We start from the raw sequence: 15488 nt of genomic DNA, 5'->3' as shown, positions 1-15488 counted from the left end.
AGAGGAGACCCCCTAGGGCATCTTTTAGTACTACCATGCCCTGTGATTAAAATCAATGGAAAACTGCAAAAAACCAATCCAGGCAGGACTACTAATGGCTCTGAAACTTCAGGAATGAAAGTTTGGGTCACCCGACCAGGCAAATAACCACGGCTAGCTGAAGTCCTTGCTGAGGGGAAAGGGAATGTGGAATGGGTAGTGGAAGAAGGTAGTGATAAATATGAACCATGGCCATGTGATCAATTATAGAAACGAGGACTGTAATGCTGTTTTGTTCATGTTACACTATTTAAGTTGTAAGATATCAAGTTTAAGAATGAATATTACCCAAGGACTTGCACCCTATTCTGGAGAGATTTAATGTGTTTCCAGCTATATGCAGGACAGTTGATATTGTTTGGTGAAAGAAAAAAAATGTGTGTTTTATTGTTTTGTATTTAGAAATTAGGTATGGTTTATGGTTATGTGTATAGCTGCCAAGTTGACAAGGATGGACTGTCATGGTCAGGTTCATGTGTCAACTTGGCCATGTGGGAGTACCTGTTTGACTGGTTGGGCAAGTGCTAGCCTGTCTGTTGCAATGAGGACATTTCATAGAATTAAACCATGATTACGCCGGCTGTATCCACAGCTGATTCCATTTGTAATCAGCCAAAGGGGAGTGTCTTCTGCAATGAGTAATGCTTAATCTGATCACTGGAAGACGTTTAAGGAGGATTCAGAACAGACAGGCTCTTCCTGTTTCGGCTGGCGAGCCTCTCCTGTGGAGTTCGTCCAGACCCTCCATCACAATCGTCGGCTTCACAGCCTGCCCTGCGGATTTTGGACTCTGCATTCCTGTGGCCACGTGAGACACTTTTATAAATTTTATATTTGCGAGTGTTCCTTGCTGATTCTGTTTCTCCAGAGAACCCTAATTAATACACCTACCACCACATTAAGGCCATTATTTTCTTATATACGTTCTGTGACTAAGCATGTAGTCAATCTTTGCATGCTCAATAATTAGATCATCTCTAATTACATTGTCTGGAGACATCATGCTCAATACCATAAAACCTGCCCATCTTTTGATGTATAAAACTATTAGAATTACTGAAGTTCTGGGAGACACATTTTTAGGCCAAGAAGCCATTGGGTCTCCTGCTTCGCACCTAACTACAAAACTTTCTCTCTCTTTGAAATCCTGATGTCTCAGGAACTGGTCACTTGTGTGCATTAGGCAGATCATGGCCAGTGAGAGAGCATGAGGGGTTCCACTCAGAGAGTGGAGCAAGACTGAAAATGGAGAAGGGAGCCAGCTCTCTCAGAATGGGTGAACTCCACTGCCTTGTTGGTCTAACACAGTCATTCATTTAACAAATATTCACTGAGCTGCTACTGCTCTGAGTGATAGAGATACGGTAGCGAATTAAACAGGCAAAAATCCCTGCATTAAGGAGCTCACAGTCTAATGAGAAATAATTTCCATGCTTAGAGGCCCAATTTGTATTTATCAAACAACATGGCACCAGATCCCACCAACCTTTACATGTGATGCACAGCCAAAGAAATGGTAGACAGTTCCAACGCTGGAGGGGAACTCCCCATGAGAGATGCTATATGAAGGACTCAAGAAATGGTCAAGACTGACCCTCGCCTTCTGCACCAAATTTAGACCCACCCTCACCCTGGCCATCAGTTGCGATGCCACCATCTCCATCTGTGTGAGTGGGTGAGAATCCAATGAAAGGGTATATGCATTGGGTAGGCACCAAAAGGAAGGGATGTTTGAGCAGGTGATGTTCATCCATAGCTGACGATGTAGCCAGGGAGTGCTTTGAGCTTTATTGATGACCCCTCCCCAGAGGCTGCTCAGCTACTCCCAGGAAGCCCATTGGAGAGCCAGTGCCATAGTATGGGACAGGTGGTCACCGCTATGGTCTGGAGAGCGAGAGGTGGAAGGTCGTGGCAATCATCTGCACTCCACGCCCGCATCCTCATTATGGTTGCAGTTGTGTGAGCCCCAGGCATTCTTGCTGCAAAGCCACAGGCTGCTCTCTGACCCTCCACATGCCACGTTATCCAGCCAGATCTGCCCCGTGCCTTGGTGTGAGGAAAGCAGGAAGGAGAAGGATTAGAGCCCCAGCAAAAAAAAACATATTTGCCCATGGGGGAGCTTCTGTTCCTCCCCATCCTTTTGGCCCAAGGTTTGCCCTCCACTCTGCTCTCAACCCTTTGGCAAAAGTCTCATCTAAATATTTAATACCAATTCCACGTGCTATTTGAAATCTCCTCCTGGGGGTCTCTTGACACTCAGTTTCTTCCCTGCCAATTCACTATGGATGACCCGCTCACCGGCTCCCAGACTGAAAAGGGCCTTTCCTGAGGAATAACCCAGCATGCGGCAGAAGACGGTGGCATCGGAATCTTCCCAGTCATCATCACAAATGGTCCCCCAGACGCCTTCATAGTAAACCTCAGCCCGGCCTCGAGATGCGCTACCGATGATCCTCACAGACGTAGACACTTCACCTGGGCGAGGAGATGCCAGTGGGAGAGGTGAGGGAGCTCACCCAGAGGGGAGGGGGCTTTGCGCAGAGGCAGGCTCTGCCTTTTCCCTCCGGAAGTTCTCTAGCGACTGAAGAAAGAGACTTTGCTATTCTCAGAGCCTGGAGGTCCCTTGCGACTGCAACTGCCCAACCTGGTAAATGGGCTCCGAGCACCTGGGCTCACAGCACAAGCGCTGAAGCACGTTTTTGAAGCGTGCAAGCCTGGCCTGCATGTCCAGCACAGCGAGCCCTGCTGCAGGTAGAGGAAAGGAAAGGGAAAGGTGAGAAGACGGGAAGGAAAGGGAGGAGGGTGGGGATGGAAGGGAGGAGAGGAAAGGAGGGAGGGGGAGGGGCAGGAAAACTATAGCACTGTGGCCATAAGCCTGAGCTGGCCTCAGCTTCTCCCCAAACGAGGAATTTATTTGAGACCTAGGGCCTTTTGTTCCCACACACATGGTTTTCAAGCACACAATTGGCTCTAAAGCACAAATTCAAGATACTAGAAATAGCAAATACCTTTTTGACCTTTTTCTCCCTTCATCCCTTGCTGCCCAGAAGATCCTGTCAGGAGGAGAAAAACCACAGAGTTTGACGACAACTGAACGAGGGTGCCTAGAGCTTCTTGCACCACAGAGGGTGGGGAAGAGGGTGGAGGGTGGGGAAGGGGACAGGCTCCTCTAGTTTTGCCAGGTGCCCTGGCCTTATGGGGACTGGATCTGCCTTAGGCACCAGAAGTTGAACTAGAAGAAATGGGCCTAAACTACAGAAGGATGGATTTAAGTTAGATTAGGAAGGGGCGTTTGGCAGGGAAGAGACGTGGCGTGGGATAGAAGCATGTCCCTCGTGGAAAGTTTCATGGAGATTGTCGGGGAGGCTGGGAGTACATTGGGCACAGTGCTTGTTTGCATCTCTCCTCTGGGAGGGACGAGCTGTTCTTAGCCCCTTCTGCCAGCCCCAGGCCTGGGACAATCCCCAGCACATAACTTTGTCACTTGAATTGATGAATTTCTACCCCTCTGGGTCCTGAAAATCCCCATCCTCCTTAGAATAAGGCCTCTCCTAAGAACCCACAAATGAGAAACAGAAGCCTTACCTTTCTCTCCTCTGTCTCCCTTTAGGCCAGCGGGTCCTGGGGCACCTTTGGGACCTCCCTGCCCCAGGCTTCCTTTCTCTCCCTTCCCACCAGCTGGACCTGGAGAGGAAGATATAAAACCATCACCAAATAGAGTGGTCAACCACATGCAAAACAAAGAGAATGAGGAAAAAGAGAAGCAGTTTAGCCGAGGGCATTAAATACAGCCCAACAGAAAGTTGAAAAGCATGCTAGGTTTTGTGGGGAAAATTCCAGCAGCAGCTGTGGGGTTGGCTTTTCCTAATGAAAGCAAAGACCCTTCATGTAAGACCTGTAGCATGCTCTTTGAGTGTGGCCAAAGCTGCTATTCAGGGCTGGACCTGGGTTTTGTAGGTCCTAAGGTTTATGCAGCTTGTTCAGAGAGAGGCCTCAAACTTCATCAATGTCGGCCCATCTACCTGCCCAGATAAAGCAGGGCAGCAAGATTACAAAAGTATCTAATTGTGTGTGTGTGTGTGTGTGTGTTTGATCTTGCTGAGATATCTGATCTGTCAGTTTAGACTTTGAGTTATATGTTGATGTTAGTCCTATTTCATTCAAAGGCTGTACAGCTGGGAGCAAAGACAAGCTGGGTTTGTGTACAAATAGTTGGAGTGGGGCAGAGGCTGTACAGTTAGGCATGGGACAAAAATTTGGGTGTTGGAACCTAGAAGGTCAGGCAGGAGGGGACTCTGCTGCAATACTTTTTCCCAAGAGAAATTGGCCCCTCTTTTCTTTCTTCTGAAATTGATTTTTACATATTACAGCAATGCTTCCCATCCACTCTCAGACACTAGAAGGGTCAAATCAACAAGTAAATGATATGTATTCTCCGTTGGGGCCTAGTGGTCTTAGGTTGCTTACCTTCTGGCATGTCTCTTTGAGCCTACCCTGCCTTCAAGGCTTCTAAAGCTGCAGAACCAGCTCCACTTCTGCCCAGGCTGATAAACCACTTGGCATGGGGGTGCTGATGGCTGACGAGGCCACCAGACAGCACTTTTGCAATTTAACTTGGACTTTTAGAGCCAGACCTAGAGGAATAATTCCAACCTTGAGGATTTCAGGGCACTAAAGCAGAATCAGATGGAGGTATTTGGGGCATCGGAGGATGGGGCAAAGAGGGACCTTTAGAAACTCATCAAAACAGAACACATGGGCATGACCAACCCCCACCCCTCACCTTGTTTGTCTTTCTGACTTGTGTGTTGCTACCTGAGACACAATGTCATCCTAGTAGCTTATGCATGTGTGTACATGCAGGGACATGGCACCCATCATCCTTCTCTTCTCTCTTCCCTGGTTCCCACTAAAAGCGGGCAGCTACCCCCTTCCATTCGCCCCACCACCCCACCACGGCAACCTTCAACACTTGGAAAGCTTTCAATCAATTAACTGAGGGTTCTGAAGAAACATGGACCATATTTCAAAAGCCCCCTGGCCCCCCAGATACTGTAACTTTGGCACAAGGGCAGTGGGCAGCCGCTGCTGGCAAAACTGAGGCAGGGGGATTCTTTAATGCTGCATCAGACATGTAACTGAGAAATTAGGATTTAAGGGATGATTTTCATTACTGAATCATTATACAGATATTCCTTTTTGCTTTCTGGTATATTAGAATAGACAGAGAGAAATTCCTGACACCTTTAAATTGTAATCCAGCTGCCTTGATCTCTGATAATGATCATAAAGCCCTTACCTTCTGCCCCTGTCATGGTAAAAACCTTGTGACTAGCCTTCATTTGTACCAAGTTATCCAGTTTTTCAACTTTAGAGTTTTGCAACCACTAAGGACAGCTCCTAACGTTTATTAATGAAGCGCCTTGGGTCAGTCTAGTACTAAACCACTGCAAGTCCAAAGTTATTTTGATAACCAAGACTGGATCTAACCAAAATAGGCCTGCCTGATATGCATAGTAGCCTAAAATTTAACGTACAAGTCACCTATACCTCATTATAATACTAAAAAATCAAGCCCATCAACATATAAGGCTGCCATTTTCTTACATATGTCCTCTGACTAAGCATGTAATCGAGCTGCGTGTGCTCAATACTTAGATCACCTCTAATTACATCATCTGGGGCCACTGTGCTCATTATCCTAAACCCTGCCTATCCTTTTCTCTAATAAAACTATCAGAATCACTGCAGTTCAGAGAAACAGATTTTGGGCCGATAGGCTGTCTGCTCTCCTATTATGTGCCTAGTAATAAACTTTTTCTCTCTGAAACCCTGGTGTGTTAGGAATTGGTCATTTGAGTGCATTGGGCAAAAGAATCCACCGCCTTTTGTCTGGTAACAGACGGATCCTGGCAAGCTCTCATAAAGAGTCAACAAGTGTCCACACATCCACACCAAGCTCCAAGGGAGCCCGGGGGACTGAGTCATTTGGGGGATATATTGCTTCTAATAAATCCCTAGCTCTGCTGGTAGGAAAGAAGAGGTGTAGGGAAGATATCAGGTACAAGACATCTACCTGCTTGTAATAGCAATAACAAGCAATGTTATCTCCCAAAGAATTTTTGTTAGTTTGTTTTCCGGGAAGAAGAACTTTCTGGAGACAATACTGTGCTCCGCTTTCCTCAGGAGGGTCCAGGGCGTTGGGGTTTATTGAGCAAGTGGCCCTTAACCACCAGTTGTCCCTCCGGACAGGCTCTTTACTCCTCCCGGGTCACTGCTCTGGCCTCTGGCCCCTACAGAAGTGCTGCCTGAGAACCGTGGACCGAGCTCTGCTGATCCTCACCTGACATCACTGTTTGGGACTTCTAGCTATCCTGGGAGATTCTGCTAAATTGTTTCTAAGGCTCGATTCTTCTTTAGCAAATTAAAATAGTAATAGACTATCTAGACCATGAGAAAGAAAAACTGCTCGAGAAAGGTGTCTAAGGAACGTGGCATGGGTGCCCATGAGGGTGGGCTGTCAAGAGGCCGGGAAGTGACGTGCGGAAAGCACGAGCTCAGCAACCAGAGACACGCGGGCAGCTTCATCAACAAAGATGATGGCAGTGGTGGCCCAGAGAGAAGCAGCAGGAGGAGGAGACAGAGCTGCAGGGGCCAAAACGGAGTGGAGGGAAAGGACCAAAGAAGATTTGAGGAGAGTTTGCCCCCCACCTGGGACCGGAGGGGACAGGGGCACGGCCAGAAGCCACACCTGGCCGCCCAGCAAACCAGAAGCTTCTCTTGCCCTTGAGCATCCTCAGTCCCTGCCCCAACCCCTCCACCACTTCATGTGGCTCCTCAGGTTTTCAGGAGGCCTCAGTGACAAGTCCGGAGACTCGGCCTCAGTAGGGTTTGAGCCTGGGCCGCTTTGAGGGGGAAGGTCACTGTACAAAGTCACCAAGCGCTGCCAGCCAAGACGGCAGGCTTCTCCAGCGTCAGTCTGAGAAATTAAAATGAAGCCGGCCCTTTACCTGGAACTCCCGATTCTCCTTTTGTTCCTTTCTGTCCTTGAAGTCCTAAGATCAAAACAAAAAAAAAAGGGGGGGGGGGGAGAGAAGATAATAAAACTTAGATATTAGACACTTTTAATCTTAGACAACCTCTACCTTTTGTCTGATTAATGCAGATGGAAAGATACATCGGCTCTCCACCGCTGTTGAAAAGCTCCTCAGCAGAGAACAAAAGGAGAGAGACTGCAGATAAACGGGGTCAAGTGAATTGGGGTGAAAGAGAAATGTGTGGGATTAAAGCCTGGGTCAGACAGACCCCCAGGCTCACGGGCTGGGCTTCCTCATGCTGCAATAACCTGATTTAGGGTTTAAATCCAATCCCATCGCCTGCAGTTTTTTTTTTTTTTCTTTTTTATTGGGAGAGAATTGATAGATATTTTTAAAATAAAGTTATCTTGATTTTCAAAAAGACTGTGAAGGGAACTCAGTGGCCACCAGGAGGTTTGGGGGCCTCATCCGTAGTAGAGGCTTCATAAATATTGTTGATTTGTTTCATTGTGGCCCCCAGTGTGGCTAAAGATTCATGTGGATAAAGGGTCCCATGTCCGGAAAAAAGAAAGGTAGTAACTATTAACATTGTGCTCCTATTTGTGGTTGCAATGTGCAAGGCCCCTCCATCTTTCTTCCCTTCCCCTCTTCCTTCCTTCCTTCCTTCTTTCCATCCATCCACCCACCCTCCTATCCATCTATCCGTCCATCTAGCTCTCCATCCATTCTTTCATCTTTCCGTTCAGTAAGCTCTCATGGAAGGCCCTCTTTTCCCAGCATCTTGCCGGGTCACTGTAGGAGAATCATCTGTTGGTTTAGCAACATTGTGTTCTCTTGATTTCAAGTGCCGATATTGATTTTATCTCAGAGAAATGTATCCTCAAGACAATTACACAAGCCGGGGAAAATGCAAGCTCATTACTGACTATTAAGTGATGGTTACTAGAGTGTAGCCGCCTCTGGGTGGCTGTGCCCACGGCTTTGCCCCGGACTGGTTTCCCTGCTGCGACACTGGCCCAACCCGAACCGGAGAGCTGCCTTTCCATGATCACCAGACCCCCAGGTGAGGTCAGGTGTCTTCGCTGCAGATTGCTTGGGGGAAGTTTGCACCTGGTCGGCCCCTGCCTCCCACTTCAATTCAATTCCCGAAATTTCCCAAGCACTATGTGCCGAGGGGAGGGACCCCTTTGGTATAATGCGGAAGGGGAGCCCAGGTCCTGGCAGGCTTTTGGATGACCCACAATAGAGGGGTGCAAAGGACTGAGGAGCTGGGAAATGTTGCCACAGGCTGGGGCAAGTAGAGAAGGGGAAAGCACTGGGAGGGCAGCTGTGTAGACCCTAATATTTGGGAGGGGGCCCGAGGCTCAGAAAGGTTCTTCTAAAGGTCGGACCCTGGCAAACAGGCTCCAACTCACCCTTCTATGCACAGACTGGTGCTGCTATTGGGAATGCCTCCCCACTTTGGTTCACCGAGAGAGCTTGGATAAGACTTATAAATACCCTGCTAAGAGGTGGTCAGCTGTGAAACCTTCCCTGGCCTCCTAGATGGATGATCTGCTCTGCCCCATAAGGTGGGAGAGCAAAGTGGTTGCAGAGTCAGGCAGTCCTGAGCTCCAGAGACTCTCTGGCTTTCACCGGCTTTGTGGACTTGAGCAAGTTCCCCTGCTCTGTGGACCACAGTTCCCTGCTCTGGGAGTCTCCTGGTGAGCAGCTAGTGAGACTGAAATGAAGTCCTGGGTGCCCAGTGCCGAGCCCGGGTCTGGCTCTAGGAATGGAGTCACAAGGCCACGCTGACCCTGTGCTGACGTGTCTGTCCTCGTCTGTCAGGTGTCTGTCTCCTTGCCAGGCTGGGGGTGGGGGGTGCCTGGAGTGCTGGGCTGTGCTCTGTGGCCAGCACAGGGTGTGCTGCCCGGCAAGGTTTGCTTGTGGAGTGAACTTCGCCAAGGTCACACGGCAGAGAAACCGGAGGTTCACTCTCTCTGTTTTCCTGCATCTGACTTGCATATTTCAAGGGTAAGTGGGGGCAGAAAAGCACATTCAGAAATACGCATTTGGTTGTCATCAAATAGGGAAACTGTCCCCACCTGGACCCCTGGCCCTCTCTGCCTGAATCCTGGAGGATGCCGCATCACAGAAACTGCCACCTCAACAGTTGGCCAGCAAGAGTCAGGGCCCCAGGACACTGTAACCTGCCCATATATTCCTCGACTCCCCAAAAGTGCCATCCTCCAAGGCACTGAACAAAAGGCCATCTACAAGACGGCGACCCAGGGAAATCACAGCTCATTGGCTCATGGGCCCTGACCCTTCCGGCCTCAATTTCACACACACTCTCTCTCCCCAGCCCCTCGCCTCCAGGGGATGCACATTTGCTGCTGGCTACACCATGCCAGACACAGCGTCAGGGGCTTTACATGCGCTATCACCTTCAACTTCTCAGCTACCCTGCAGAGTAGTGTCATTTCCTCATGCAGGAACTGACCAGATGATCTTCTCAAGATCACACAGGGACTGGATGGCAAAGTTGAGTTGTGACCAGGTCAGCCTTCCACTGGGCCTTGAAGCTGCACTTGCCTTGCCAGCATGTGAGATGTTCCACCTGGTTCCAAAGACATCCTAGCTCCCCTTTGGCGATCCTCTCCCCTTAAGGGAGTGGGCAAATGTGAGTGTGCTTCTGAACTGCTTGGGGGGCTTGTTAGAAAAACAACTTGTTAGGTCCTGCCCAGAATCTCAGATCCAGCAGATCTGGGGTGGGGAGCTGAGAATTTGCATCCTACCGAGTTCCCGGGTGACACACACGAGGAACCCCACTCTGAGAACTGATGATGCCCTAAATAAATCTCACTCATCTTTCAGGGGCCAGCTCACAGCATCCTCCTCTGAGCCATTCTTTTCTCTATCTCTGCAAGAGCCCATAGGCCCTCTCCCTTCAGATCTCTCACTGACCCTCCGTTCCTACAACGGAGGCTGCCACTCAACCCCTGATATGCTTGCAACGGGTATCAGTTTTGTCTTCCAAACTCTCCTTTCCAAGGGGAGGAAATGGGAATTGTTTTTTGTCATTTCTCTCCAAGCCTCTCTGAACTCCAAGAAAGCCTTCACCGAGTGGCTGTTTATTGACTAATAATCACTATAAATCAAGGAAGCACACTGATTAGATCAGCCTCTGTACTTTCAAGGGAGAATTGGCAAACAGATGCGATCTGGAACTGCACTTTGTAAAACTCCACTAGAAATCAAATTGGCACTGCATTTTTCCTACGTAGCCACAAACTGTTTTTTTTTTCCCCTGACTATTGATAAACTTATCATACGGAGAGAGGCTGAAATTTTTATTTGGAAGGGGGTTATTCAGTGAAACAACACCTTCCCTAAGAAAATAGTTTGTTTAAGGTAGAAAATTTAGTCTTCAGCTGGTATTCTGCCTCAAATCTAGGATGTTCCTGGAACTCAGAGAAGAATTGCCTTTTTTAAGCCCAGAGTGCTATAGAGCTGGCAGGGACCTGGATATTCTTCTAGAATATTTTGAACACTTTATAGATGAGGAAACCGAGGCTCAGAGAGGTCACTGAGCCGGTCAGAGGCAAGTCAGAATTGAGGTTCAGGTTTCCTGACTCTGAGTTGATGTATAAATTTCCATTGCATTAGGAAATGCCCTTAAGTACCATCTTCCCCCATATACTAGGTGCAGCCTGATCTATTTAGGATTATCTAACAACTGACAAATTGAGCTGTGGGGCAAGAAGTAAGATGGAGGGGAGGGGTTCCCAAAATCAGAATATATGTAGAGTCCTGCCACTGTCTCTAAGAAACTGAATGGAAAATGAGAAAGAGTTTACAAGTGACAGTTTAGTGATGTAATTTGGAAGAATTTAATAAATTCTAGGACTACTTCAGGACTTAGATATGGGGAAAGGAATTAGCAGCTAAATTGCATTTATGATATATGGTTTATTTGTGTTTATGAATCATCTTTCTTTTTATCCTTAAAGTAAAACATCTTAAAAGGCCGATAAGAAAATAGATTTCAAGTGATTTGCACTGTGGCTATGCCTTGTGAAGTAAATAAAAATGCTGGGTTTTGTTTTATTTTAAACTTAAAAGCATTGGGATGAAAAATTTCTAAGATTGGTGTTTTGGAGCTTGCAGGTTTGGGATGCTTCTAAAATCATTTTGCCCTAGTGAAAATGGTGGATAGAAAAGTGGCCTGATTATAAATTGAACTGAAAACCTTCCTCAGTTCCAAACAAACTGGTTTTCAAAGGGGCTCAGGGATTTAGGGCTAAAATTTGCAATCAAAGCAATAGCAAAAGTTAGAAACTTGATATGTTTGGAGGGACTGACAAAACCCTGTCTCTAACAGGTGAAGGAAATTACCATTAGAAAAAGATCTGCTTTTAATGGCCTACTTAATAAACTGTGAGATTTGACTTCCCAGCAGAAGGGAAGGAGTTTTAATCTGAGATGGCTCCTCTTGCCCAAGAAGAGCCACCGTGGGAAAACCTTTTACGTAAACGAGGGGATGTGTGATCGGTGACCATTCTTCAAGGTAGGAAGGTGGGGTGTGCGGGATGGGCTGAGGGAGATTCTAATTCTCTTGGGTCATATGCTCCATTTTGTTCTATACAATATGACCTGGAAAAGCACCACTCTGGAGATGTTGGGATTAAATGCTGGATTAAGTTGTCTACTAACTGTGACAATGGAAACAACGGGTTTACCTTCCCTGAGTCTTTGTTTTCTTGGCAATAGAGCGGGTGTGGACAAACTCACCTTGCTGGCATGTGGGCAGGCGACTTAAGATCATGGGAATAAAGTCCCAAACACAGTGCCTGTCCCAGAGCAAGAATAACAAACACGGTCTCTTATTTTTTGCAACTATTGCACAATAATGAGACCTAGCTGTTATCCAGATCAAATCTGTTTTCAGCCAGAGCAGCTGGAAATTCTATTGAAAGATTAACGATTTTATTTACAGAATGGGAACTACATAGTTTGAAAACTTGGCTTGATATAATCAAAACTGGATAAAGCACCACAGTACCATTAGTTTGGGGAATACCAACATCCTGAAATTAAAAAGTAGGCATTATGTCCCATCAGGAGAAGAGCTGGCTGCCACCCACACCAGCCCCTTCTCTCCAAGTTCAGAAAATGTCAAATTTAACCTCTTTAAAAGGTTAGATCAAATGGGGTTAGGGTGCTGCATGGACTTGGCTAGAACTAACAAGGTAGTGGTCACCTTAGATGTCTGTGTGGTCTGTCCGCTCCTTGATCAGGACAAGCATTTGAATTTAGGTGAGCAATTCTGTGATTTTATATGAATCATCATGATTACATGTCCCAAATGGAAAGTGTAATTTGCTACATTTACCTGGGCAGCCAGAAGGAAGGATATCCCCTAGAATTTGCGTGGTTAGCATTCATCTATCGTCTTTATGCAAAATAAGCATCTTAATTGATGGAGAACCCTATAAGTGTGCTCAACAGATAGATAGGGACTCAGCAATAATAGAATTAAAAGTGATCCCCAGACTATGGGCCAAAAACTCTCCGGGCTAAAATGGATGTGGGTCTTTGGTAAATAACTAAGAGACCACAACAAAGCCTGAGAGTTATGTGTTTGCTTCTAAGAGTGGAAGGAGCTGTTACTGCTTCTGTATTCTTGACCTGGGAAGGAGAGAAGTGTCTCTCATAGTCTCCTGGTGGGATGGGGATGGGAACACTTTCAGGCCTGCTGGGCAGACCACCAGATAGAATACAGCATTATGGCCCCAAGTGCTGGGTCCGCCAGGCCTGGATTTGAAGCCTGGCTGCATCTCTTGCTGGCTGTTTGACTCTGAGCAAGTTACTGTAAAACAGTACTAGCAAGAATACTTATCGCATTGTGTTGCCATGAAAATGCTCATTACTAGGAGTGGCTCTTATAATGCAACCCACCCAGAATGCAGAGTGCAGGGCAAGATTCCCAGACCTCAGGCAGCGGGAGACACCAGGCTGCGGGCCTGGGGATGGGCATGGTGCCCCTTGTGGGTGAAATCATGTTTTACTCCCAGTACTCTTGTTTAATCAAGAACCATTTGTCTGAAGGACTGTTTATAACTGAGGGACGAAAGCAGTCATCCTCCTGAAGCCAAGCAGAAAACTCCAGAACCAAGAAAGCCTCAGGTCCCAAATTCAGAGGGATGCTAAGATTCAGGACAGGGAAGACAGAGGTATTAGATAGGGGAGAGGCAGCCCACATGTCAGGGACACCTAACACCACACGCAGATGGAGCTTTTCCAGAAGGTGTGGGACCTCTTTGGGGGCCTTCAGTTGGCATCTGCATGGGATCAGGTAGCAGATCCCCTGCCCACCCCACACGCCAGCTGTGAAAATGCAGCTGGTTCTGAGGCCAGTTGATCACAAAGGGAGAAAATCCCCAAAGCTCTTAGGACCCAAAACCAAACCCCACTAAGAAAAGGCCCGTCCCACCCCTCGTACTGGAGCTCCTAATCCTCCCCCACACCCCACACCCTAGATGCCAAGGACGCCAACCTACACAGGGTTCTCCTTCACTTCATGACTTCATTGGCCCTGTTTCTTCTTCTAGATTTCCCTCCGTCTCCCACTATGTGGCCAAGCTCCATTCATCCTTCAGAACTCAGTTCTGCTCATACCCTACCCCTGTGCTCACCTGCCTTTCCCTCCACAACACCAGACTGGGGCCACATCCAGCCATTCTCTGAATCTAAGCATTCAACAGAATGCAGTTACATTTGCTCAAAGAAGGAATCAATGACTCAATCAATCAGTTGACCAATTAGAACTGAGGTGAGGTGACCCAGGTCATCTGACACAAATGTAACCTTCTGCTCCTGCAGAGCGGGAGGCCTTGGGAGATATGCAGCCCTTTCTCACAGGCTTGTCCTCACCAGGACACCTTCTGGCCTGGGTCTGGTTTTCGAAATAGCACATGGCAGCTTGCCATGCAAATGTCCACATCTCACAGTAACCCGACACAGTCTGCCATCCGTCTCTTGCACCACCCTGTGTACCTGAGGGCAGGAACCTGGTCTCATGAACCCTGGGGCCCAGCACCTCACATGGGGTCCTGAACTTACCAGACCAGGACATACTTGGTGAATGGATAAAACTGGCACATTGAAACCTAGACTAAATTGGCATGAGGATTTATAACCTAGACTCAACCAGCAACATTGTTTATAAACTAGTCTCTGAGTGGGGGAGGGATGGTGGTCAATATTTCCAGCTTCAGCCTCCTTGGGAGAATGTGTAAGGTGGGAGTTCTGGTCTACCCGCCAGAAGCCAGAACCCTGACCCCTGGGACCCCACTGAAGGTCAGCAGGAGAGCGTGGAAATAGGTGCACAGCTTGGAGATGAGATGCTGGTACAGCGGGGTGCCCCACTCTCCTCCCGGATGCTGGAGATTTGGACTTAGCACCCAAGGCCTGACAGGGACCCTGAACAGAAGGAAAAGCCCTTCCTCTGGGATTTCCCAAGGAAATTGCTCTTCTTATCTTTTTCTGTAGTGGCAGAGACCCGCAGGGGCCAGGGCACAGCAGGGAGGCAGCCCTCTCTTACCGGTATCTCCTTTGCTTCCTTTCAGACCTGCAGCTCCTGAGCTCCCAGGACTCCCTGGCGGTCCTGGAAAGCAGATGCCACAGAGGGCGTAAGGTCTGGGCCAGATAGATTTCCAGACATCACTCCAGCCACCCCAGGACCAGAACCTCACCTCTGGGCCCCATGGAGCCTATGGTGCCGGGGTCACCCTTGGAACCTGGAGCTCCTGCCACACCTGGAGGGCCTGGAAGACCCGGTTCTCCTGGTTGTCCTGGAAATTAAAGCAGTGACCGCAAGGCTGGGGTGGTCAGCAGGGGACCTGGTTGTCCTCCTTCTCAGTCTCAACAGTAGACCTGTATCTCCTAAAACCTGCATGTCACCTCCATGATTCTTTAAATATCTCTCTGTAGAAGTCAGGATCTAGTCTAATAGGTGGGAGGAAATCACAATCTTGACAAGGCCCTCATGTTTTCCACCTACTGCCACGGGATTTGGGACTTGTGGACCGATCAGGGACATCGGCTTGTGAATGTCCCGCTTCATACCCCTGTGCAGCAGGACCGAGGTGAAGGTCTGAGAAATAAGGTCAAGGGTCTGAGGAATGCCCTCTGCCTTCTGCTCCGTCCCTAATGGGAGAGGCCAGGTTTTTAAGAAACCCCAAATGCGGTAAACACCATCTTTGGGTTAACGGTACAATAAAATGAAGGATGTGGGGTCAAAGTCCTGGACAATGGTTGCTGGAATGATGCCCAGATCCCCACAGTTCTTACCCTGATCTCCTTTGATTCCAGGAATTCCATCCAAACCTAAAATGAAGAGGGATTTTTAGTTTTTTCTTTTTTATGTGG

The 15488-nt window shown here is 47.9% G+C and overlaps 1 protein-coding gene across 2 annotated transcripts in view; it reads right to left on the bottom strand.

The window, feature by feature from the left end:
• Positions 1 to 1481: 1481 nt before the first annotated feature.
• MARCO (macrophage receptor with collagenous structure) overlaps positions 1482 to 15488 on the bottom strand; it is a 28685-nt gene continuing 14678 nt past the window's right edge. For both annotated transcript variants that reach the window (XM_077153551.1, XM_077153552.1), the window contains 8 exons: positions 15411 to 15446; positions 14813 to 14911; positions 14662 to 14724; positions 7050 to 7094; positions 3625 to 3723; positions 3048 to 3092; positions 2338 to 2514; positions 1482 to 2085 (listed from right to left, as the gene is read on the bottom strand). In XM_077153551.1, coding sequence (XP_077009666.1) covers positions 1955 to 2085; positions 2338 to 2514; positions 3048 to 3092; positions 3625 to 3723; positions 7050 to 7094; positions 14662 to 14724; positions 14813 to 14911; positions 15411 to 15446 — 695 coding nt within the window. In that variant the 3' untranslated portion in view covers positions 1482 to 1954. The remainder of the gene's footprint in view (positions 2086 to 2337; positions 2515 to 3047; positions 3093 to 3624; positions 3724 to 7049; positions 7095 to 14661; positions 14725 to 14812; positions 14912 to 15410; positions 15447 to 15488) is intronic.

This window comes from Tamandua tetradactyla, chromosome 3 (genome assembly GCF_023851605.1).
Source record: "Tamandua tetradactyla isolate mTamTet1 chromosome 3, mTamTet1.pri, whole genome shotgun sequence".
Classification (NCBI taxonomy): Eukaryota; Metazoa; Chordata; class Mammalia; order Pilosa; family Myrmecophagidae; genus Tamandua; species Tamandua tetradactyla.
The sequence above is the reverse complement of the archived record's forward strand: the minus strand, read 5'-3'. Positions and strand labels throughout refer to the sequence as shown.